The sequence below is a fragment of the Telmatherina bonti genome, assembly GCF_933228915.1.
Source record: "Telmatherina bonti genome assembly, chromosome: 20".
NCBI lineage: Eukaryota > Metazoa > Chordata > Actinopteri > Atheriniformes > Telmatherinidae > Telmatherina > Telmatherina bonti.
Genome location: NC_136618.1, coordinates 4,045,499 through 4,071,895, shown reverse-complemented (window position 1 = coordinate 4,071,895; position 26,397 = coordinate 4,045,499). Strand labels below are relative to the sequence as shown.

At 50.5% G+C, this 26,397-nt stretch overlaps 1 protein-coding gene across 1 annotated transcript in view; it reads left to right on the top strand.

Annotated features, from left to right (window-relative positions):
* Positions 1 to 24,724, top strand: part of mcur1 (mitochondrial calcium uniporter regulator 1) — a 33,454-nt gene extending 8,730 nt beyond the window's left edge. Inside the window, exons 4-9 of the mRNA XM_079259342.1 lie at positions 19,084 to 19,185; positions 20,101 to 20,142; positions 20,223 to 20,294; positions 23,869 to 23,922; positions 23,999 to 24,113; positions 24,187 to 24,724. Coding sequence (XP_079115468.1) covers positions 19,084 to 19,185; positions 20,101 to 20,142; positions 20,223 to 20,294; positions 23,869 to 23,922; positions 23,999 to 24,113; positions 24,187 to 24,242 — 441 coding nt within the window. The 3' untranslated portion in view covers positions 24,243 to 24,724. The remainder of the gene's footprint in view (positions 1 to 19,083; positions 19,186 to 20,100; positions 20,143 to 20,222; positions 20,295 to 23,868; positions 23,923 to 23,998; positions 24,114 to 24,186) is intronic.
* Positions 24,725 to 26,397: the final 1,673 nt, after the last annotated feature.

Sequence of the window (26,397 nt, the reverse complement as noted above, 5' to 3'; positions counted from 1 at the left end):
AGAAGTGGTCCTGAGTTGCATGGCGGTGGTGATGGCTGTTCCAACGCGGTGTGGTGAGAGTCAGACCCCTGGCTGGTGGTGTGGAGCCGGATCTCCTCCGGGGAAAGGCCCAGGTCACTTTCACACATGCTTATTGGACAAAGAGAACAACGTAGTTAGAATGATCCCAGACAAACTGTTAAAAGAGAAGCGTGTTTCATTTCTCAGTGACAAACAAACAGGTAAGTACAAGTTTCCTCATTCTGGATTTTACAGTACTGATATCAGATCTACATTTACAAACCTTAATCCCACTATAAATCTTATACTTGAAACCTAAAAATGCCGCATTTAGAATTAGTTTAGCATTTCCTCTTAGTATACTTTTGTAGCTCAGAGAAAATCCAAAACGGCTTCATGTATGTTTCATCTCGGTGAGCGTTCTACTCCGCCCAACCCGACAGTTACTATCATCACAAGTAAACTGCAACAAGCAGAACCTCGCTATGCTAACTGAAACTAACTGAGGTACTAATGCATGCTTTTATTTCTAGTAGACTAGACTAGACTAGACTACTGTAATGCCCTGCGCTCTGGTCTTCCCAAAAAGAGTATTTCTAGTTTACAACTACTGCAGAACTCGGCGGCACAAGTTCTGACAAGGACCAGGGGGCGGGAACACATTACACCTGTTTTGAAGGTGTAATGTGCTGCATTGGCTCCCCGTGCAATTCAGGATTGATTTTAAGGTTCTTTTAGTGGTTTATAAATGTCTTAATGGTCTTGGGCCTTCTTATTTATCTGATCTGTTTTTAAGGTATGAACCCTCGCGGACCCTGAGGTCCTCAGGTACCGGCCTTTTAGTTCTTCCTAAAGTTCGTACCAAACATATGGCGAGGCCACATCTCAGTATTACGGGCCTCGCCTATGGAACAGCCTGCCTGAGGGCCTCAGGGCCGCAGAGACTGTTGATGTTTTTAAAAAAACGCTCAAGACCTTTTTAGTTTAGCTTATAACTAAGTTTTAACATTCTTATATTAACCCATATTTATTCTTCTTTTTAGTTCATTTTATTTATTTATATATTTTATATATTGATTTACATCTTTTTAGTTCATTTGATTTATTTATATATTTATTTACATATTCGTATTGATTTTTTTTCATTTATTTATATATATATATATATATATATATATTTTTTTTTTTTTTAAATTTTATTTATTTATTTTTTTTTTTAATGGATTTTATTTTTGTTTAGTTATCACTCCAGCTCTCTCCTCATCGGGGTCCTCTTCGCCGAGGGCTGCCCCTGCTCTGACTGCATGGGTGTTGCTGTGGGGGCTGTCCCTGTCTGGTGGGTCGGGATCCAGCGCTGCAGCTTTACGGTTGTGGCGTGGGTCCTGTCTGCCCGGACCCGGGTGGCCCCCATGGTGATGGCCTGGGTGGTCTTGGTTGGGGGCAGCCCTTTGTGTAGAGGCTCCCTGAGAATATCGTTTCCTTATCTGGTGCACATCTGGTGCAAATGCACCTGGCCATTCATCTTCTTTTAACTGTTACAGGGCAAATAGGGCATGGGTGAGGGTGGTTGTGGGTGGGTGAAAGGGGATGTGTATGTGTGTTAGTGTTTTATCTATTTTTATCTATTTTGATGTAAATTGTTTTATAATGTAAAGCACTTTTTATTGTTTTTAAGCACGAAAAGTGCTATACAAATAAAGTTTGATTTGATTTAACTTAATTGATGCTTATAATCAAGAAGTTATTAATGTTACTTTAAAACCTCTTACTCATAATTTCAACCTGTCCTTTCAAAAGGGTATCTTTCCAAATAATATGAAAACGACAATGGTAATACCGATATTTAAAAATGGAGACAAATATTGTCATGACAATTATAGACCAGAACTATCGACCAGACCAAAAATACTGGAAAGTTTACTTGTTAAACAACTGGCTCTTTGCAGGACGGGTTCAGGAGAAACAGAACTAGCACTCATGTGGTTATGGAGATAGAAGAAGAAAATAACAAAAGCAAATGTAAATGATAAACATGCTCCTGATATTTTTATTGATATGCAGAAGTCGTTTGATACCATTGATCATCGTATTGACCTAAAGATTTTTCTTGGTTGAGGAGATACTTGGAAAGCAGACAATGTGTAGACTTGTGGCGAACTTCAGGGTTCTGTAATCGGTCCAAATCTTTTCTTACTTGATAATAATGATATTTGTAATGTTACACGTCTGTTGAACTTTTTTATATTTGCAGATGATACAATCATGTACAGCTCTGGAAATAATTTACTAATTCATGGTTTTTGGAAATTAAATTAATAAGGAGATTAAATTTAAAATACATAATATTGAAAGTGTAACTGAGAATAAATTTGCATTGATCCGACAAGAATACTGTCTCACGTCCTTCTCATCAACATAACCTACTTTTTAATTCATGTTTTCAGCAAAGTCTACTGCCCAATAAGTGTGTGTACTTATTTTTATATTTTTTAGTTGTTTCCACAATAAGATGACACAGCAGTTGTAATATTTCCTTTTGTCTGGTTTCAGTTAGCATAGCGAGGTTCTGCTTGTTGCAGTTTACTTGTGATGATAGTAACTGTCGGGTTGGGTGGAGTAGAGCGCTCACCGAGATGAAACATACATGAAGCCGTTTTGGATTTTCTCTGAGCTACAAAAGTATACTAAGAGGAAATGCTAAACTAATTCTAAATGCGGCATTTTTAGGTTTCAAGTATAAGATTTATAGTGGGATTAAGGTTTGTAAATGTAGATCTGATATCAGTACTGTAAAATCCAGAATGAGGAAACTTGTACTTACCTGTTTGTTTGTCACTGAGAAATGAAACACGCTTCTCTTTTAACAGTTTGTCTGGGATCATTCTAACTACGTTGTTCTCTTTGTCCAATAAGCATGTGTGAAAGTGACCTGGGCCTTTCCCCGGAGGAGATCCGGCTCCACACCACCAGCCAGGGGTCTGACTCTCACCACACCGCGTTGGAACAGCCATCACCACCGCCATGCAACTCAGGACCACTTCTTTTTATCATGTTTTCATATCTTATGTTTACACATCGGCTGGTTTTCTACATAGTTTTTTGTGATCTCGACATTTGTAATATTTAGATATGAGGTTCTTTATTTGTGGTAAATGGGAAAATGTGTGTCTAAGTCCAGTGCATCTTCTCCAAAATGCATAACAGATATGGCTTCATTTCCGTTTCATAACTTGATTGGATGAAGGATTCTTTTGTCCGTGCAGCTAAAAAGGGGTTTATGTTATATCACTTTACTAGATGTGATTAATACATCTAATTTGTACTTTATCTAATTTACGTTTATCAGTAAAAAATGTTAATACTGTGAAAATATCATTTTCTTTGTGAAAACAACTTTTATTGGGTTGGAATGATATTTTTCTTCTGAAGTAATTTCTTGCTTTCTTTCAGCTTTTCTTCACTATTTTCCATTCCAAGCTTCTTGGCACGGCGGATGGAGATATATTTGTGCTACAACGCACTTTTTTCAGGCCCTAGCTGTCGTAAGTAATCCGGAAGTCCAGGAATAAAAACAAAAAAAGCAGATATAGATATGAATCATAATGAATCATGTTTCTCTCATGAACATGATTTCTGTTTTGCTTCATGATGAAAGGTTTTCTTCTGACAGTCCGGCTTCCGCAGCGCAAAGAAAAGAAAAAGCTTGTTAGCTGAAGAAATGGTTGTAATTGGAGCCAATGTGTGAGCATGTCTGAGTTCTTGTCTTGTAACTTTAACCAGGGTGCGTAGTATGTCCTGCTGCAGGAGGAGTGGGATTCTGGTCCTGGTGGTAAAACCTACCTGAGCCAAACAGCTCCTGCAAAGTGTCCCAGTTTTCTGACGGAGTCCCAGTCGCTGACCTCCAGCACGTGGCTGCAATCAGGAACACCGCTCCGACTGGAAGGTAGCTGGAACAGAAAGTACGTGCATATAGAGTTTATCAAAGCTCATGCAACTGCTGAGAAAGTGTCGTTCCCAGTAAGAATTCAGGTGCAGCTCGGTAGCCTTTGAAAAACACCAGAAATTTACAGGGATAAAATATTAACTCTTTTTTTAACTGAGTAAAAATAGTTACCAAATAAAATCTTCTGCTTTTTCTAAACTTTCACAACAATGTGGAGTAAAAGGATGTTTTTTTACTTCAGTATTAAGGAGGAAGCAAGATGCAGGTCCAGAACGTTGGATCCTGAACATAACCGTCCACCGGCTTCTTTTTCCTGACATACACAGTGACTGTCGTGTTTTCATCACACTTCTACACTTCACAAATAATATTAGCAAACTGGATACAGAGAGGAAGAGACTATATTTACCGTTGTCATCCCGGGAGTTTCTCCATCTCCTGGTGCTGGAACGTCCCTCATCTCAGAGGCCAGAGTTATCACAGCGCGGCCAGGATACATAAAACTTGGCAGTTTTTTGACAAATTAGTAAAAGTACTGATAGGAGATGATGAGAAAACAACAAGAGAAACTTCAAGTCATTTAAAGAAAAACCAGAACAAACTATGATGGAGCATATCTGTCCCTGCTTGACCAGTAATAGTAATAATTAATGGTGGGTAACAATGAGACCACAGTCTTTAGCATGTACCTAAATATTATCTAATATTTTGAAGCCAAACAAGTTGCACCACCACCACTTGGGTACTTTTCATCCTCGACACAAAGAAAAGCCTGCAGGTTACTTTCTATCCAACTATCATATATAGCAAAGTTATTTTACTAAAGCATGGAAAACTCCTCTCACCTGAAGTAGTTTGCAAAGATTCCAGGTTTAAAATGTTTCAGCAGAAGAACGGATCATAAGACTGACACGGTTTTAATTAAAGTATCTTTGATTTGATCATAGTTACCTACAAGCCGGCCACTAAACTAGTCCTACAACATGAAGCAAACTAAATATGATTGATAGCTGCCTTAATAACGTGTCTATTTCCAGGTTTTGTGATAAAAGCGAGTCTTACCAACAGCCAGGGACAGGAGAGCGGATACCATTACGTACAAAAGTGTTTGTTTTGCAGCGTTCCTGGAGGGCTCCACACTTCACACCTGATGAAATCAAACCACAACCCAGGTGTTACAACCTGCAAACCAAAGGCTAATAGTTTCATCACTGATAGCTGTTCAGTCAGTGTGAGACAGAAAGATCTGCTTGTTCCAACAGCAACAATCACAAATGGAGACGGTCTAAGTAGAGAATTGAGAAACTTCTTTCATTTTCTTCTTATCTGTTTCTAAAATAGAAGAAAGACTCTTCCCCAGCCTGATAAAGACGCTAATTGGAGGGAAAAGTCCGACTGACGAAGCAAATTCTCTGGAACAACATAAACAGTTCTTTTTTTAATTCTGTGTGAACAGAATGAAGCGCCTCACAGTGACTAATATTAGCTAATATAAAAACTTCTCTGTTAAAATGTTACGACATCAGTCTGCTAACAAGGTCATTCTATGCTACTGTTATGCAGCGTGTCGGCCGTCAGCATTATTCGGTGAACAGGACCACAGGTTACATTTAAAAGGTCCACACATTGTGCTGAGAAGACTTGCAAGTAGAAAATGTGGAATCAGGTAAACTAAACACCTCACAAAGTTTGTATAACATTGATAACTTTATGAAACCATGTGAGAAGTACCTGCGATGACACCTGTCCCAACTAGAGGAATGCAAACTATTTTCAGCTCGTTCAGATCGGCGGGAAAGTTGATGTAGTGAAGTTGGCTTTCGGACAAAGGCTCAAAGTACTTGAGAATAAGGCCAGAGCAAAACCTGCAGGACAAAACTGACCCAACATTGTCAACTGAACCAAAGTACGTGTTAAGTACGTTAACTTAACTTTCAGACAAGAAGCAACCGTTGGCAGCTTTTCTTGACCGTTAGAGGGTCATTAAGCAATAAAAGCTCACTTTGAGAGAGAGAGAATGTTCTGTTTGTATTATCTCAGCTAACAGCATGCTGACACTTCTCTGTAAGTTAACCCAGCAAATACCGGGGTTACAGGATTTAAACAGAGACAGTCAAAGGAACTTTTTTCTCTTCCTTCAGTAAAAACAGACTCAAAATGCATGAGCAGCAGATAGACGTGTGTAGAAAAAAGGTACTCCGTTAACTTTTATCAGTTAAAACTCTACAAATATAATAATAAGTCGGCTTTTTTGCTCTTCTTTCAGTCCAACAACAGAACACATGTCCCACCACCGAGGGGAAAAGGATTTTGCAGACTGCAGGAGTAAAAAAAAAAAAACTTTTTTCTTTTCCCATCCGTTTATTAGTACCTTTTTGATAACACTTCTAATTTTTACTACTCTTTTTGCATATATCATCATAGTTTAATTCGTCTTCTGTTTCCAATAGTTTATCTACGCAAAAGTCACAGAAAACACCCGAACAGAGGGTGGTAAAAAGCCTGCTGCAGTCAAGGGGGGTGCTTGTCACTACAACACACGCCAGTAGAAGGGAGGGGGTGTAAATACAAACAGACTCAGAGAGGATTTTTTCAGCCAGCAGAAATTTTTTTTTCTCTCTTCCCACCCAGTACACTCTGTTTATACTACTTTTTGCATTTCCCATGATAAGTTTGCTCTTTTCCAGTAGACCCAAAACCCTCAAAGGCAAAAATAAACCACATGTCTCATCGCTGAAGATATACTGACTGCATCAGAGACACGCATATGGAGAAGGTAATGCGTTTTTTTTTTCCCCAAAACTTTCTTTACCTTATTTTATTACTCTTTCTCTTAGACGTTTATTTTTAATTTTCTTTTTTTCCCCGACCCCTCTTTACACCTCTAGACTCGTTCGGACATGCCCCTAACATGTTGAGGCACACCGCCCTGACATGACGTACGTCTAGAAGACATGTCCGGACATGCCGCCCAGGCATGACGTACGGACATACGTCACTTCCGGACATCACGTGGTCCAGGGGCCGCCCCTCACCCAAGTTACGCCCACTCATGACGTGGCACACGCTGATTGGCTCACAAAGGGGGAGGGACTTCCGGCTCATTAAGCCACGCCCACGTGTGACGTGGCAGCTTCTCATTGGATGGCAGGGGTCATAAATCATTCTTTGGTATAATTTGACATAAAGTCCCCTTCTTTATTCCGGTCAACACAAGAGTTCGGCACATACCGTTACAGAATTCAGGCAGCCTGCCAGTTGTTGCCATAATCTCACGGGTCTTCAGGTAGATCAGGACTCCACCAGGGCCAATCAGCAGAATCCCGATCACCAATAAGCCAAAGATGTAAACATCCTCCACGTCCTCAGAGGACAGAACCGCCAGACACATCGGTCTCCACCTGGCCCATGAGTCCTGAACGTATCCAACAGGAAGCGTCCCCTCAGGACATGCGGGCTCCCCTCTGCCTGATCTCCAGGTTGAGAAAATTTGATCGATTGCGTTGAGAGACCAGCCGATCAAATCCATGATGTCAATTTGAGTAAAGAGTAAAGAGATGTAAAAAGAGGCTCAGAGTCAGACAGGACAAAGTTGCGGGCCAGAGTGGGAGGGAGGGGAGGAAACAGAAGGAAAGAGACGGTGTGACGGAGTAGGAGTGATGACTGTATGACAGAGGAGTGACGGAGGAGTGACGGAGGTGTGAAGGAGGTGTGAAGGAGGTGTGACGGAGGTGTGAAGGAGGAGTGACGGAGGTGTGAAGGAGGTGTGAAGGAGTTGTGACGGAGGAGTGACGGAGGTGTGACGGAGGAGTGACGGAGGTGTGACGGAGGTGTGAAGGAGGTGTGAAGGAGGAGTGACGGAGGTGTGAAGGAGGTGTGAAGGAGTTGTGACGGAGGAGTGACGGAGGTGTGACGGAGGAGTGACGGAGATGTGAAGGAGGAGTGACGGAGGTGTGAAGGAGGTGTGAAGGAGGAGTGACGGAGGTGTGACGGAGGTGTGAAGGAGGTGTGAAGGAGCTGTGACGGAGGAGTGACGGAGGAGTGACGGAGGTGTGAAGGAGGTGTGACGGAGGAGTGACGGAGGTGTGACGGAGGTGTGAAGGAGGTGTGAAGGAGCTGTGACGGAGGTGTGACGGAGGAGTGAAGGAGGTGTGACGGAGGAGTGACGGAGGTGTGACGGAGGTGTGAAGGAGGTGTGAAGGAGCTGTGACGGACGTGTGACGGAGGAGTGACGGAGGTGTGAAGGAGGTGTGACGGACGTGTGACGGAGGAGTGACGGAGGTGTGAAGGAGGTGTGACGGAGGAGTGACGGAGGTGTGACGGAGGTGTGAAGGAGCTGTGACGGAGGTGTGACGGAGGAGTGAAGGAGGTGTGACGGAGGTGTGACGGAGGAGTGAAGGAGGTGTGACGGAGGAGTGACGGAGGTGTGACGGAGGAGTGACGGAGTGACGGAGGTGTGAAGGAGTTGTGACGGACGTGTGACGGAGGTGTGACGGAGGTGTGACGGAGGAGTGACGGAGGAGTGACGGAGGTGTGACGGAGTTGTGACAGACGTGTGACAGACGTGTGACGGAGGAGTGACGGAGGTGTGACGGAGTTGTGACGGAGGTGTGACGGAGGAGTGACGGAGGTGTGAAGGAGGTGTGAAGGAGGAGTGACGGAGGTGTGACGGAGGAGTGACGGAGGTGTGACGGAGGTGTGAAGGAGGTGTGACGGAGGTGTGACGGAGCTGTGAAGGAGCTGTGAAGGAGGTGTGACGGAGGAGTGACGGAGTTGTGACGGAGGTGTGACGGAGGTGTGACGGAGGTGTGAAGGAGGTGTGAAGGAGGTGTGACGGAGGTGTGACGGAGGAGTGACGGAGGTGTGACAGAGTTGTGACGGAGGTGTGACGGAGGTGTGAAGGAGGTGTGACGGAGGAGTGACGGAGGTGTGAAGGAGGAGTGACGGAGGTGTGACGGAGGTGTGAAGGAGGTGTGACGGAGGTGTGAAGGAGGTGTGAAGGAGGTGTGACGGAGGAGTGACGGAGGTGTGATGGAGGTGTGAAGGAGTTGTGATGGAGGTGTGAAGGAGGTGTGACAGAGGAGTGACGGAGGTGTGAAGGAGGTGTGACGGAGGTGTGACGGAGGTGTGACGGAGCTGTGAAGGAGGTGTGACGGAGGAGTGACGGAGGTGTGAAGGAGGTGTGACGGAGGAGTGACGGAGGTGTGACGGAGGTGTGAAGGAGGTGTGAAGGAGGTGTGACGGAGGAGTGACGGAGTTGTGATGGAGGTGTGACGGAGTTGTGACGGAGGAGTGACGGAGGTGTGAAGGAGGTGTGAAGGAGGTGTGAAGGAGGTGTGACGGAGTTGTGATGGAGGAGTGACGGAGTTGTGATGGAGGTGTGACGGAGGAGTGACGGAGGTGTGAAGGAGGTGTGAAGGAGGTGTGATGGAGGTGTGACTGAGGTGTGAAGGAGGAGTGACGGAGGTGTGAAGGAGGTGTGACGGAGGTGTGAAGGAGGTGTGAAGGAGGTGTGAAGGAGCTGTGACGGAGGTGTGACGGAGGAGTGACGGAGGTGTGAAGGAGGTGTGACGGAGGAGTGACGGAGGTGTGACGGAGGAGTGACGGAGGTGTGAAGGAGGAGTGACGGAGTTGTGAAGGAGTTGTGACGGACGTGTGACGGAGGAGTGACGGAGGTGTGAAGGAGGTGTGACGGAGGTGTGAAGGAGGTGTGATGGAGGAGTGACGGAGGAGTGACGGAGGTGTGAAGGAGGAGTGACGGAGGTGTGACGGAGGTGTGATGGAGGAGTGACGGAGGAGTGACGGAGGTGTGAAGGAGGAGTGACGGAGGTGTGACGGAGGTGTGAAGGAGGTGTGAAGGAGGAGTGACGGAGGTGTGAAGGAGGAGTGACGGAGGTGTGAAGGAGGTGTGATGGAGGAGTGACGGAGGAGTGACGGAGGTGTGAAGGAGGAGTGACGGAGGTGTGACGGAGGTGTGAAGGAGGTGTGAAGGAGGAGTGACGGAGGTGTGACGGAGTTGTGACGGACGTGTGACGGAGGAGTGACGGAGGTGTGAAGGAGGTGTGACGGAGGAGTGACGGAGGTGTGACGGAGGTGTGACGGAGGAGTGACGGAGGTGTGAAGGAGGTGTGACGGAGGTGTGACGGAGGTGTGACGGAGCTGTGAAGGAGGTGTGACGGAGGAGTGACGGAGGTGTGAAGGAGGTGTGACGGAGGAGTGACGGAGTTGTGACGGAGGTGTGACGGAGGTGTGACGGAGGAGTGACGGAGGTGTGAAGGAGGAGTGACGGAGGTGTGACGGAGGTGTGAAGGAGGTGTGATGGAGGAGTGACGGAGGAGTGACGGAGGTGTGACGGAGTTGTGAAGGAGTTGTGAAGGAGGTGTGACAGAGGAGTGACGGAGGTGTGAAGGAGGTGTGACAGAGGAGTGACGGAGGAGTGACGGAGGAGTGACAGAGGTGTGACGGAGGAGGTGTGATGGAGGTGTGACGGAGGTGTGACGGAGTTGTGATGGAGGAGTGACGGAGGAGGTGTGACAGAGGAGGTGTGACGGAGGAGGTGTGACAGAGGTGTGACGGAGTTGTGATGGAGGAGGTGTGACGGAGTTGTGATGGAGTTTTGACGGAGGAGGTGTGACGGAGGAGGTGTGACGGAGGAGCGAAGGAGGAGTGACGGAGGAGCGAAGGAGGTGTGACGGAGGAGGTGTGACGGAAAAGTGACGGAGGAGCGAAGGAGGAGTGACGGAGGAGCGAAGGAGGAGTGATGGAGGAGGTGTGACTGGGGAGGTGTGATGGAGGTGTGAAGGAGGTGTAACGGAGGAGTGATGGAGGAGGTGTGACGGAGTTGTGACGGAGGAGTGAAGGTGGTGTGATGGAGGTGTGACGGAGGAGGTGTGACTGGGGAGGTGTGAAGGAGGTGTAACGGAGGAGTGATGGAGGAGGTGTGACGGAGTTGTGACGGAGGAGTGAAGGTGGTGTGATGGAGGTGTGACGGAGGAGGTGTGACTGGGGAGGTGTGACGGAGGTGTGACGGAGGAGGTGTGACGGAGGTGTGAAGGAGGTGTGACGGAGGAGTGACGGAGGAGTGACGGAGGTGTGACGGAGGTGTGACGGAGGTGTGAAGGAGGTGTGAAGGAGGAGTGACGGAGGAGTGACGGAGGTGTGACGGAGGTGTGAAGGAGGTGTGAAGGAGGAGTGACGGAGGTGTGACGGAGGTGTGAAGGAGGTGTGAAGGAGGTGTGAAGGAGGAGTGACGGAGGAGTGACGGAGGTGTGACGGACGTGTGACGGAGGAGTGACGGAGGAGTGACGGAGGTGTGACGGAGGAGTGACGGAGGTGTGAAGGAGGAGTGACGGAGGAGTGACGGAGGTGTGAAGGAGGTGTGACGGAGGTGTGAAGGAGGTGTGAAGGAGGAGTGACGGAGGTGTGACGGAGGTGTGACGGAGTTGTGACGGAGGTGTGACGGAGGTGTGACGGAGGTGTGAAGGAGGTGTGACGGAGGTGTGACGGAGGTGTGAAGGAGGAGTGACGGAGTTGTGACGGAGGTGTGAAGGAGGTGTGACGGAGGAGTGACGGAGGTGTGAAGGAGGAGTGACGGAGGTGTGACGGAGGTGTGAAGGAGGTGTGATGGAGGAGTGACGGAGGAGTGACGGAGCTGTGATGGAGGTGTGACGGAGGTGTGATGGAGTTGTGAAGGAGGTGTGACAGAGGAGTGACGGAGGTGTGAAGGAGGTGTGACGGAGGTGTGACGGAGGAGTGACGGAGGAGTGACAGAGGTGTGACGGAGGAGGTGTGATGGAGGTGTGACGGAGGTGTGACGGAGTTGTGATGGAGGAGGTGTGACAGAGGTGTGACGGAGGAGGTGTGACGGAGTTGTGATGGAGGAGGTGTGAAGGAGGAGTGACGGAGGTGTGACGGAGGTGTGAAGGAGGTGTGAAGGAGGAGTGACGGAGGTGTGACGGAGTTGTGACGGACGTGTGACGGAGGAGTGACGGAGGTGTGAAGGAGGTGTGACGGAGGAGTAACGGAGGTGTGAAGGAGGTGTGACGGAGGAGTGACGGAGGTGTGAAGGAGGAGTGACGGAGGTGTGACGGAGGTGTGAAGGAGGTGTGATGGAGGAGTGACGGAGGAGTGACGGAGGTGTGATGGAGGTGTGAAGGAGGTGTAACAGAGGAGTGACGGAGGTGTGAAGGAGGTGTGACGGAGGTGGGACGGAGGAGTGACGGAGGAGTGACAGAGGTGTGACGGAGGAGGTGTGATGGAGGTGTGACGGAGGTGTGACGGAGTTGTGATGGAGGAGTGACGGAGGAGGTGTGACAGAGGTGTGACGGAGGAGGTGTGACGGAGTTGTGATGGAGGAGTGACGGAGGAGGTGTGACAGAGGAGGTGTGACGGAGGAGGTGTGACAGAGGTTGGACGGAGTTGTGATGGAGGAGGTGTGACGGAGTTGTGATGGAGGAGTGACGGAGGTGTGATGGAGTTTTGATGGAGGAGGTGTGAAGGAGGAGGTGTGACAGAGGTGTGACGGAGGAGTGACGGAGGAGTGAAGGAGGTGTGATGGTGGAGGTGTGTAGGAAGAGTGAAGGAGGTGTGACGGAGGAGGTGTGACGGAGGAGCGAAGGAGGAGTGACGGAGGAGCGAAGGAGGTGTGACGGAGGAGGTGTGACGGAAAAGTGACGGAGGAGTGATGGAGGAGGTGTGACGGAGTTGTGACGGAGAAGTGAAGGTGGTGTGATGGAGGTGTGACGGAGGAGGTGTGACTGGGGAGGTGTGACGGAGGTGTGACGGAGGAGGTGTGACTGGGGAGGTGTGAAGGAGGTGTAACGGAGGAGTGATGGAGGAGGTGTGACGGAGTTGTGACGGAGGAGTGAAGGTGGTGTGATGGAGGTGTGACGGAGGAGGTGTGACTGGGGAGGTGTGACAGAGGTGTGACGGAGGAGGTGTGACGGAGTTGTGACGGAGGTGTGACGGAGGAGGTGTGACGGAGTTGTGATGGAGGAGTGACGGAGGAGGTGTGATAGAGGAGGTGTGACGGAGGAGGTGTGACTGGGGAGGTGTGACGGAGGAGTGACGGAGGAGGTGTGACAGAGGTGTGACGGAGGTGTGACGGAGGAGGTGTGACGGAGTTGTGATGGAGGAGTGACGGAGGAGGTGTGATAGAGGAGGTGTGACGGAGGAGGTGTGATAGAGGAGGTGTGACGGAGGAGGTGTGACAGAGGTGTGACGGAGTTGTGATGGAGGAGGTGTGACGGAGTTGTGATGGAGGAGTGACGGAGGTGTGACGGAGGTGTGATGGTGTTTTGATGGAGGAGGTGTGAAGGAGGAGGTGTGACGGAGGTGTGAGGTGTGATGGAGGAGGTGTGACGGAGTTGTGATGGAGGAGTGACGGAGGAGGTGTGACGGAGGTGTGATGGAGGAGGTTTGACGGAGTTGTGATGGAGGAGTGACGGAGGAGGAGTGACGGAGGAGGTGTGACAGAGGTGTGACGGAGGAGGTGTGATGGAGGAGTGACGGAGGAGGTGTGACAGAGGTGTAATGGAGGTGTGATGGAGGAGGTGTGACTGGGGAGGAGTGACGGAGTTGTGATGGAGGAGTGACGGAGGTGTGATGGAGGAGTGACGGAGTTGTGACGGAGGAGTGACGGAGGAGGTGTGAAGGTGGTGTGACGGAGGAGTGAAGGAGGTGTGATGGAGGAGGTGTGAAGGTGGTGTGACGGAGGAGGTGTGACGGAGGAGTTGTGACGGAAGAGTGAAGGAGGTGTGATGGAGGAGGTGTGACGGATGAAGTGTGACGGAGGTGTGATGGAGGAGTGACGGAGGTGTGACGGAGGAGTGATGGAGGTGTGACGGAGGAGTGAAGGAGGAGGTGTGACTGGGGAGGAGTGACGGAGGTGTGATGGAGGAGGTATGACTGGGGAGGAGTGACGGAGGTGTGATGGAGGAGTGACGGAGGTGTGAGGGAGGAGTGACGGAGGAGTGACGGAGTTGTGATGGAGGAGTGACGGAGGAGTGACGGAGTTGTGATGGAGGAGTGACGGAGGTGTGACGGAGGAGTGATGGAGGTGTGACGGAGGAGTGAAGGAGGTGTGACTGGGGAGGAGTGACGGAGTTGTGATGGAGGAGGTGTGACTGGGGAGGAGTGACGGAGGTGTGATGGAGGAGTGACGGAGTTGTGATGGAGGAGTGACGGAGGTGTGATGGAGGAGTGACGGAGTTGTGACGGAGTTGTGACGGAGGAGTGACGGAGTTGTGACGGAGGAGTGATGGAGGAGTGACGGAGGTGTGACGGAGTTGTGACGGAGGTGTGAAGGAGGTGTGACGGAGGAGTGACGGAGGTGTGAAGGAGGAGTGACGGAGGTGTGACGGAGGTGTGAAGGAGGTGTGATGGAGGAGTGACGGAGGAGTGACGGAGGTGTGATGGAGGTGTGAAGGAGGTGTAACGGAGGTGGGACGGAGGAGTGACGGAGGAGTGACAGAGGTGTGACGGAGGAGGTGTGATGGAGGTGTGACGGAGGTGTGACGGAGTTGTGATGGAGGAGTGACGGAGGAGGTGTGACAGAGGTGTGACGGAGGAGGTGTGACGGAGTTGTGATGGAGGAGTGACGGAGGAGGTGTGACAGAGGAGGTGTGACGGAGGAGGTGTGACAGAGGTTGGATGGAGTTGTGATGGAGGAGGTGTGACAGAGTTGTGATGGAGGAGTGACGGAGGTGTGATGGAGTTTTGATGGAGGAGGTGTGAAGGAGGAGGTGTGACAGAGGTGTGACGGAGGAGTGACGGAGGAGTGAAGGAGGTGTGATGGTGGAGGTGTGTAGGAAGAGTGAAGGAGGTGTGACGGAGGAGGTGTGACGGAGGAGCGAAGGAGGAGTGACGGAGGAGCGAAGGAGGTGTGACGGAGGAGGTGTGACGGAAAAGTGACGGAGGAGTGATGGAGGAGGTGTGACTGGGGAGGTGTGATGGAGGTGTGAAGGAGGTGTAACGGAGGAGTGATGGAGGAGGTGTGACGGAGTTGTGACGGAGAAGTGAAGGTGGTGTGATGGAGGTGTGACGGAGGAGGTGTGACTGGGGAGGTGTGACGGAGGTGTGACGGAGGAGGTGTGACTGGGGAGGTGTGAAGGAGGTGTAACGGAGGAGTGATGGAGGAGGTGTGACGGAGTTGTGACGGAGGAGTGAAGGTGGTGTGATGGAGGTGTGACGGAGGAGGTGTGACTGGGGAGGTGTGACGGAGGTGTGACGGAGGAGGTGTGACGGAGTTGTGACGGAGGTGTGACGGAGGAGGTGTGACGGAGTTGTGATGGAGGAGTGACGGAGGAGGTGTGATAGAGGAGGTGTGACGGAGGAGGTGTGACTGGGGAGGTGTGACGGAGGAGTGACGGAGGAGGTGTGACAGAGGTGTGACGGAGGTGTGACGGAGGAGGTGTGACGGAGTTGTGATGGAGGAGTGACGGAGGAGGTGTGATAGAGGAGGTGTGACGGAGGAGGTGTGACAGAGGTGTGACGGAGTTGTGATGGAGGAGGTGTGACGGAGTTGTGATGGAGGAGTGACGGAGGAGGTGTGACGGAGGTGTGATGGAGGAGGTTTGACGGAGTTGTGATGGAGGAGTGACGGAGGAGGAGTGACGGAGGAGGTGTGACAGAGGTGTGACAGAGGAGGTGTGATGGAGGAGTGACGGAGGAGGTGTGACAGAGGTGTAATGGAGGTGTGATGGAGGAGGTGTGACTGGGGAGGAGTGACGGAGTTGTGATGGAGGAGTGACGGAGTTGTGACGGAGGAGTGACGGAGGAGGTGTGAAGGTGGTGTGACGGAGGAGTGAAGGAGGTGTGATGGAGGAGGTGTGAAGGTGGTGTGACGGAGGAGGTGTGACGGAGGAGTTGTGACGGAAGAGTGAAGGAGGTGTGATGGAGGAGGTGTGACGGATGAAGTGTGACGGAGGTGTGATGGAGGAGTGACGGAGGTGTGACGGAGGAGTGATGGAGGTGTGACGGAGGAGTGAAGGAGGAGGTGTGACTGGGGAGGAGTGACGGAGGTGTGATGGAGGAGGTATGACTGGGGAGGAGTGACGGAGGTGTGATGGAGGAGTGACGGAGTTGTGACGGAGGAGTGACGGAGGTGTGAGGGAGGAGTGACGGAGGAGTGACGGAGTTGTGATGGAGGAGTGACGGAGGTGTGACGGAGGAGTGATGGAGGTGTGACGGAGGAGTGAAGGAGGTGTGACGGAGTTGTGACGGAGGAGTGACGGAGGTGTGACGGAGTTGTGACGGAGGAGTGACGGAGTTGTGACGGAGGAGTGATGGAGTTGTGACGGAGGAGTGACGGAGTTGTGACGGAGGAGTGATGGAGGAGTGACGGAGGTGTGACGGAGTTGTGACGGAGTTGTGACGGAGGAGTGACGGAGTTGTGACGGAGGAGTGACGGAGGTGTGACGGAGGTGTGACGGAGGAGTGACGGAGGTGTGACGGAGGAGTGATGGAGGTGTGACGGAGGAGTGAAGGAGGAGTGACGGAGTTGTGACGGAGGAGTGACGGAGGTGTGACGGAGTTGTGACGGAGGAGTGACGGAGTTGTGACGGAGGAGTGACGGAGTTGTGACGGAGGAGTGATGGAGGAGTGACGGAGGTGTGACGGAGTTGTGACGGAGTTGTGACGGAGGAGTGACGGAGTTGTGACGGAGGAGTGACGGAGGTGTGACGGAGGTGTGACGGAGGAGTGACGGAGGTGTGACGGAGTTGTGACGGAGGAGTGACGGAGTTGTGACGGAGGAGTGACGGAGGTGTGACGGAGGTGTGACGGAGGTGTGACGGAGGAGTGACGGAGTTGTGATGGAGGAGTGACGGAGGAGTGATGGAGGAGTGACGGAGTTGTGACGGAGTTGTGACGGAGTTGTGACGGAGGAGTGATGGAGGTGTGACGGAGGAGTGACGGAGGAGTGATGGAGGTGTGACGGAGGAGTGATGGAGGAGTGACGGAGGTGTGACGGAGGAGTGACGGAGGAGTGACGGAGTTGTGATGGAGGAGTGACGGAGGAGTGACGGAGTTGTGATGGAGGAGTGACGGAGGTGTGACAGAGGAGTGACGGAGTTGTGATGGAGGAGTGACGGAGGAGTGACGGAGGAGTGATGGAGGAGTGATGGAGGTGTGACGGAGGAGTGATGGAGGTGTGACGGAGGAGTGACGGAGGAGTGACGGAGGTGTGACGGAGGAGTGACGGAGGAGTGACGGAGTTGTGATGGAGGAGTGACGGAGGAGTGACGGAGTTGTGACGGAGGAGTGACGGAGGAGTGACGGAGTTGTGATGGAGGTGTGACGGAGGAGTGACGGAGGTGTGACGGAGGTGTGACGGAGGTGTGACGGAGGAGTGACGGAGGAGTGACGGAGGTGTGATGGAGGTGTGATGGAGGAGTGACGGAGGTGTGACGGAGGTGTGACGGAGGAGTGACGGAGTTGTGTCGGAGGAGTGACGGAGGAGTGACGGAGGTGTGACGGAGGAGTGACGGAGGAGTGACGGAGTTGTGATGGAGGAGTGATGGAGGAGTGACGGAGTTGTGACGGAGGAGTGACGGAGGAGTGACGGAGGAGTGATGGAGGAGTGATGGAGGTGTGACGGAGGAGTGATGGAGGTGTGACGGAGGAGTGATGGAGGAGTGACGGAGGTGTGACGGAGGAGTGACGGAGGAGTGACGGAGTTGTGACGGAGGAGTGACGGAGGAGTGATGGAGTGACGGAGGAGTGACGGAGGAGTGACGGAGTTGTGATGGAGGAGTGATGGAGGAGTGACGGAGGTGTGACGGAGGAGTGACGGAGGTGTGACGGAGGAGTGATGGAGGAGTGACGGAGGTGTGACGGAGGAGTGACGGAGGTGTGACGGAGGTGTGACGGAGGAGTGACGGAGGTGTGACGGAGGAGTGACGGAGGTGTGACGGAGGTGTGACGGAGGAGTGACGGAGTTGTGTCGGAGGAGTGACGGAGGAGTGACGGAGGAGTGACGGAGGAGTGACGGAGTTGTGATGGAGGAGTGACGGAGGAGTGACGGAGGTGTGACGGAGGAGTGACGGAGTTGTGACGGAGGAGTGACGGAGGAGTGACGGAGGTGTGACGGAGGAGTGACGGAGGAGTGATGGAGGAGTGACGGAGGAGTGATGGAGGAGTGACGGAGTTGTGATGGAGGTGTGACGGAGGAGTGATGGAGGAGTGATGGAGGAGTGACGGAGGAGTGACGGAGGTGTGACGGAGGAGTGACGGAGGAGTGACGGAGGTGTGACGGAGGTGTGACGGAGGTGTGACGGAGGAGTGACGGAGGTGTGATGGAGGAGTGACGGAGGTGTGACGGAGGTGTGACGGAGGTGTGACGGAGGAGTGACGGAGTTGTGATGGAGGTGTGACGGAGGAGTGACGGAGTTGTGATGGAGGTGTGACGGAGGAGTGACGGAGTTGTGATGGAGGTGTGACGGAGGAGTGATGGAGGAGTGACGGAGGAGTGACGGAGGTGTGACGGAGGTGTGACGGAGGAGTGACGGAGGAGTGACGGAGTTGTGATGGAGGTGTGATGGAGGTGTGACGGAGGAGTGACGGAGGTGTGACGGAGGTGTGACGGAGGAGTGACGGAGGTGTGATGGAGGAGTGACGGAGGAGTGACGGAGGAGTGACGGAGGTGTGACGGAGGTGTGACGGAGGAGTGACGGAGTTGTGACGGAGGAGTGACGGAGGAGTGACGGAGGTGTGACGGAGTTGTGACGGAGGAGTGACGGAGGAGTGACGGAGGAGTGACGGAGGTGTGACGGAGGAGTGACGGAGGTGTGACGGAGGTGTGACGGAGGTGTGACGGAGGAGTGACGGAGTTGTGATGGAGGTGTGACGGAGGAGTGACGGAGTTGTGATGGAGGTGTGACGGAGGAGTGACGGAGGAGTGACGGAGGTGTGACGGAGGTGTGACGGAGGTGTGATGGAGGAGTGACGGAGGTGTGACGGAGGTGTGACGGAGGAGTGACGGAGTTGTGATGGAGGAGTGACGGAGGTGTGACGGAGGTGTGATGGAGGTGTGACGGAGGAGTGACGGAGGTGTGACGGAGGTGTGATGGAGGAGTGACGGAGGTGTGACGGAGGTGTGACGGAGGAGTGACGGAGGAGTGACGGAGGTGTGGTGTCCACAGGAAATCGTGTTCCAACAAGTGATGTCTCAGATCGCTGCTGTGAAGAAAGACATGATCATCTTGGAAAAGAGCGAGTTCTCCACCCTGCTGGCTGAGAATGAGGTGAACATCTGTCTCAGTAGTCCAGACCACCAGGACCTGGACCAGTAGTCCAGACCACTAGGATCTGGTCAACCTGGACTAGTAGTCCAGACCACCAGGACCTGATCAACCTGGACCAGTAGTCCAGACCACTAGGACCTGATCAACCTGGACCAGTAGTTCAGACCACCAGGACCTGGTTAACCTGGACTAGTAGTCCAGACCACCAGGACCTGATCAACCTGGACCAGTAGTCCAGACTACTAGGACCTGGTTAACCTGGACTAGTAGTCCAGACCACCAGGACCTGGTCAACCTGGACTAGTAGTTCAGACCACCAGGACCTGGTTAACCTGGACTAGTAGTCCAGACCACCAGGATCTGATCAACCTGGACCAGTAGTCCAGACTACTAGGACCTGGTTAACCTGGACTAGTAGTCCAGACCACCAGGACCTGGTCAACCTGGACTAGTAGTTCAGACCACCAGGACCTGGTTAACCTGGACTAGTAGTCCAGACCACCAGGACCTCGTTAACCTGGACTAGTAGTCCAGACCACCAGGACCTGATCAACCTGGACCAGTAGTCCAGACTACTAGGACCTGGTTAACCTGGACTAGTAGTCCAGACCACCAGGACCTGGTCAACCTGGACTAGTAGTCCAGACCACCAGGATCTGATCAACCTGGACCAGATGTTCTGATGTTCTTTCCTCTGGTGGAGATTTTTCTTTAAAAGGTCCGATTTGTTCGGGGAGCACGGCGTGAACGCAGTCTCGGTCCAGACTAATCTTGACCCCCCCCCTCTCCAAACTGAACCAGGTCCCTGATCAGACCGAGTCTTGTGGACTATCCTGATGTAAATGCACCTTATGCGTCATGCTTACCGTGGTAATGGTTACCATGGTGATTGAACAGTTTTTTTCATTTGTCCAGAAACTGAAAGTCCAGCTGTTGCAGCTGAAAGTCCAGCTGGTGGTAAGTAGTCCTTGCTGATGGGGTCTCGTGTCCAGGACCTGGACCGCGCTGAAGCTTCTGCCTCATCTCCTGTGTTGCAGGATGTCATGAATAAAGTGCGGTCGGACAACCTTCTGGACATGAATGTAGAGAAAAGCCGCGTAAAAGAACTTGTAAGTTTTTATTATTAATCTGTTCTATCACAAAGAACGGTAAAAAAAAACTACAGGCCCTGAATGCATCACCAGTTTTTTATCAAAATGATCAAAATTCAGATTTTTACATGAAAACTTTCTATCAGTTATATATTCTTAATTGTTTGAAGGACCGAAGTGATGATTTAGTCTGAGTTTGTTTTTCTGACACAAGACAGAAGACCACATGATTTAACAATGTCTGGTGGATCAGATCAGACCTTCAGAGTCTGGTCTTCTGCTAGTTCTGGGTTCTATTAGTGAACCATTGGACATTAATAATTTTATCTTCATCCACCAAGACATCCGGGAGTATTCTTCATGAAGACTGTACAGGTAATCTTGTATATCTGTTCACATGTGTACCTGTACACCTGGGTACCTGTACACCTGTGTAGCAGTACGCCTGTATACCTGTATACCTGTGTACCTGTACACCTGTATACCTATACACCTGTGTACACGTACACCTGTGTACCCGTACGCCTCTGTGGCTGTATACCTGTGTACCTGTAGACGCGAGTAACTCTACACCTGTTTACACGTATACCTGTGTACCCGTACGCCTCTGTAGCTGTACACCTGTGTACCAGTACAGCTATATGTACCTGTGCACATGTGTACCTGTACACCTGTGTAGCTGTATGCCTGTAAACCTGTAGGCCTGTGTAGCTGTACACCTGTGTAACTGTACACCTGTGTACCTGTATACCTGCACACCTGTGTATCCATACGGCTGTGTACCCATACGCCTGTCTACCCGTACACCTGTGTACCCGTACATCTGTGTAGCTGTACACCTGTATACCTGTACACCTGTGTACCCACACACCTGTGTAGCTGTATACCTGTACACCTGTGTACCAGTACGCCTGTGTAGCTGTACACCTGTATACCTGTACACTTGTGTAGCTGTACACCTATATACCTGTGTACCAGTACAGCTATATGTACCTGTACACCTGTGTACCTGTATACCTGCACACCTGTTTATCTATACGGCTGTGTACCTATGGGCCTGTGTACCTGTACACTTGTACGCCTGTGTAGCTGTACACCTGTACACCTGTGTACCTGTATACCTGTACATTTAGGTACCCGTACGCCTGTGTAGCTGTACACCTGTGTACCCGTATTCCTGTGTACCTGTACATCTGTGTAGCTGTACACCTGTATACCTGATCACCTGTGTACCACATGCCTGTGTAGCTGTATACCTGTACACCTGTGTACCCGTACGCCTGTGTAGCAGTATGCCTCTATACCTGTAAACCTGTGTATCTGTACACCTGTGTACCCATACACCTGTGTAGCTGTACACCTGTGTACCCGTATGCCTGTGTACCCGTACATCTGTGTCGCTGTACACCTGTATACCTGATCACCTGTGTACCGTATGCCTGTGTAGCTGTATACCTGATCACCTGTGTACCGTATGCCTGTGTAGCTGTATACCTGTACACCTGTGTACCTGTACACCTGTATACCTATACACCTGTGTACCCGTACACCTGTGTACCCGTACGCCTCTGTGGCTGTATACCTGTGTACCTGTAGACGCGAGTAACTCTACACCTGTGTACACGTATACCTGTGTACCCGTACGCCTCTGTAGCTCTACACCTGTATACCTGTGTACCAGTACAGCTATATGTACCTGTGCACCTGCGTAGCTGTATGCCTGTAAACCTGTACACCTGTGTACCAGTACCACTATGTGTACCTGTACACCTGTGTAGCTGTATGCCTGTAAACCTGTAGGCCTGTGTAGCTGTACACCTGTGAACCTGTATACCTGTGTAACTGTACACCTGTGTACCTGTACTCATGCACACCTGTGTATCCATACGGCTGTGTACCCATACGCCTGTATACCTGTACACCTGTGTACCCGTACATCTGTGTAGCTGTACACCTGTATACCTGTACACCTGTGTACCCATACGCCTGTGTAGATGTATACCTGTACACCTGTGTAGCTGTATACCTGTACACCGGTGTACCCATACGCCTGTGTAGCTGTATACCTGTACACCTGTGTACCAGTACGCCTGTATACCTGTAAACCTGTACACCTGTACACCTGTGTAGCTGTACACCTATATACCTGTGTACCAGTACAGCTATATGTACCTGTACACTTGTGTAGCATTACGCCGGTAAACCTGTTCGCCTGTGTACCAGTACAGCTATATGTACCTGTACACCTGTGTACCTGTATACTTGTGTAACTGTACACCTGTGTACCTGTATGCCTGTGTAGCTGTATACCTGTACACCTGTGTACCCATACACCTGTGTAGCTGTATACCTGTACACCTGTGTACCAGTACGCCTGTGTAGCTGTACACCTATATACCTGTGTACCAGTACAGCTATATGTACCTGTACACCTGTGTACCTGTACACTTGTACGCCTGTGTAGCTGTACACCTGTACACCTGTGTACCTGTATACCTGTACATTTAGGCACCCGTACGCCTGTGTAGCTGTACACCTGTGTACCCGTATTCCTGTGTACCTGTACATCTGTGTAGCTGTACACCTGTATACCTGATCACCTGTGTACCATATGCCTGTGTAGCTGTATACCTGTACACCTGTGTACCCGTACGCCTGTGTAGCAGTATGCCTCTATACCTGTATACCTGTAAACCTGTGTACCTGTGTACCTGTACACCTGTGTACCCATACACCTGTGTACCCGTATGCCTGTGTACCCGTACATCTGTGTAGCTGTACACCTGTATACCTGATCACCTGTGTACCGTATGCCTGTGTAGCTGTATACCTGTACACCTGTGTACCCGTATGCCTGTGTAGCAGTGCGCCTCTATACCTGTAAACCTGTGTACCTGTACACCTGTATATCTATACACCTGTGTACACGTACACCTGTGTACCCGTACGCTTCTGTGGCTGTATACCTGTGTACCTGTAGACGCAAGTAACTCTACACCTGTGTACACGTATACCTGTGTACCCGTACGCCTCTGTAGCTGTACACCTGTATACCTGTGTACCAGTACAGCTATATGTACCTGTGCACCTGTGTAGCTGTACGCCTGTAAACCTGTACACCTGTGTACCAGTACTGCTATGTGTACCTGTACAGCTGTGTAGCTGTATGCCTGTAAACCTGTAGGCCTGTGTAGCTGTACACCTGTGTACCTGTATACCTGTATACGTGTGTAACTGTACACCTGTGTACCTGTACTCCTGCACACCTGTGTATCCATACGGCTGTGTACCCATACGCCTGTATACCCATACACCTGTGTACCCGTACATCTGTGTAGCTGTACACCTGTGTACCTGTACACCTGTGTACCCATACGCCTGTGTAGATGTATACCTGTACACCTGTGTAGCTGTATACCTGTACACCGGTGTACCCATACGCCTGTGTAGCTGTATACCTGTACACCTGTGTACCAGTACGCCTGTATACCTGTAAACCTGTACACCTGTGTACCTGTACGTCTGTGTAGCTGTATACCTGTACACCTGTCCGGGTTTGGAATCATCCGTGATGAAATGTTTCTGTTTTCAGAAAGCAGCACATGAGAAGAAGCTTCTGGAAACGCGGACTGAGATTGTGGAGATGGTTGGTAAAAACATTGGAATGTTCTGTTTTTGCTGGTCGGTGACGTCTGTGAAATCCGGTTCTGGTTTGTCCCCAGACCGCAGAGCAGGATCGGCACCTGACCCAGACTAACATGAAGATTGATACTGAGGTTGCTGGTTTGAAAACTATGTTGGAGTCTCACAAACTGGATACCATCAAATATCTGGCAGGTATGTTATGGGACGGTACCTGAACCTGGAATGTGAGATGGATTCAGTGGAAACGCAGATTTTTGTTTTCTAGGTTCCGTGTTCACCTGTCTCACTGTGGTTCTGGGGTTCTACCGGATCTGGACCTGAAACCCCACCATGATTCTGGGGTTCTACCGGATCTGGACCTGAAACCCCACCATGATTCTGGGGTTCTACCGGATCTGGACCTGAAACCCTACCGTGATTCTGGGGTTCTACCGGATCTGGACCTGAAACCCCACCGTGATTCTGGGGTTCTAACGGATCTGGACCTGAAACCCCACCGTGCTTCTGGGGTTCTACCGGATCTGGACCTGAAACCCCACCGTGCTTCTGTTTTTTTCTGTAGAACATATTAGACGGGGTCTGTGCCTGGGGGTGACTGTCGGTTACCCGGGTCTCTGGGTTCTCCTGGCCTGCCTCTAGCCGTGGGTGGGCGGGGTCACATAGGCATGATCACTCTTCTCTGAACACGTTCCACTCTGAATGTTCTGCATGTATCACAGTCACTGAGTCATCCAGCAAGTTTATTCATTAACAGCAGGTAGCTCTCTTTCTGTCTTTTTGATTTAACCTGCTAGTTTCTGGTCCTCCTGACAGTCAATGGTTCTGTATATATATACATATATATATATATATATATATATTATGTATGTATATACATATATATATATATATATATATATATATATATATATATATATATATATATATATATATATATATATATATAGATACACTATTCACAAAAAGTTAGGGATATTCAGCTTTTGGGTGAAATTTGGGTGAAACAAGCCTAAAATGCATTCAAACCTGTACAGGTGAACTTAATGTGATCTTCTCTAAGCTTTTAAATGCACATGTCCAACTGTTAAATGTTTTAATAAATTTTGCACAAGTTGCTGTTCTCTAACAAGGAGCTTAACGGCAAAAATCACGGCAGGTGTGTGATCCTTGAATTGACCAATAAATGTCCTGGTTCAATTAGAGCTGGTGGTCAAACAGTTGTCCTCATCATGCTGTTCACATTTTGACATCATGAGACCAAGACGACACCTAACAATGGAACAGTCCCTTGCCATTGCCATGCTTCAAACAGGACGTTCTCAGACAGAAGTGGCCACTGAGCTTGGAGTGTCACAGAGTGTCATCAGCAGGTTGCAACAGAGATATGGAGAGACTGGAAGAGTCACAGAAAGGCCTAGAAGTGGACGTCCTTTGGCCACATCCCGTGCTGATGACCGCTACATTGTGAACACTGCCCTGAGAAACCGGATGATGAATGCCACTCAACTCCAGGCACGTTTAAGAGAGGTGAGAGGCACCCAAGTGTCACGTCAGACCATTCCAAACCGTTTCCATCAGCGTGGTCTGCGTGCTAGACGACCTGCACGGGTACCTGACCACACCACCAGGCACAGGCATCATCGTCTTGCATGGGCCAGGGAGCATTTACGCTGGACGAGGAACCAGTGGGCCTCAGTGCTGTTCTCTGATGAAAGTCGATTCACACTGAGCAGAAATGATGGCCGGCAACCATGTTGGAGACGTCAGGGAGAGCGCTATGCATCAGCCACTGTTGTCACCAGGCCAGCTTTTGGTGGTGGCGGTGTTACAGTGTGGGCAGGGGTGTCCACTTGGTACAGAACTGCCCTACACTTTGTGAATGGTACAGTGACAAGCCCATACTACCTGAATAACATCATTAATCCAGTGATTGTGCCCCTACATGAACAGCACAGGCCTAATTTCATCTTCATGGACGACAATGCTCCTGCTCATCGAGGCCGCATCATCAGGGAACGGCTGTTGGAGACTGGTGGACCTCAAATGGAACGGCCTGCACTCTCTCCAGACCTGAATCCCATTGAAAACCTGTGGGATCAGCTGAGCCGTCGTGTAGAGGCTCGAGACCCTGCACCCCAGAACCTCAATGACCTGAGGGCTGCCCTTCAAGAAGAGTGGGATGCCATGCCTCAGCAGGCAATAAGTTGCCTTGTGAACAGCATGAGACGTCGTTGTCAAGCTGTAATTGATGCTCAAGGGCACATGACCAGATATTGAGACGTTCACATTTTTTGAGGAAATCAGTAGTGCATCCTTCTACTTAAATGTCTTACTTTTATATTATATCACTGTAGCATGAACATATTGCATTTTCCATAAATTTCACCTGAAAGCCAAATATCCCTAACGTTTTGTGAGTAGTGTATGTACGTAGACATCATATACATAGACATCATATGTACATTGTTATCATACA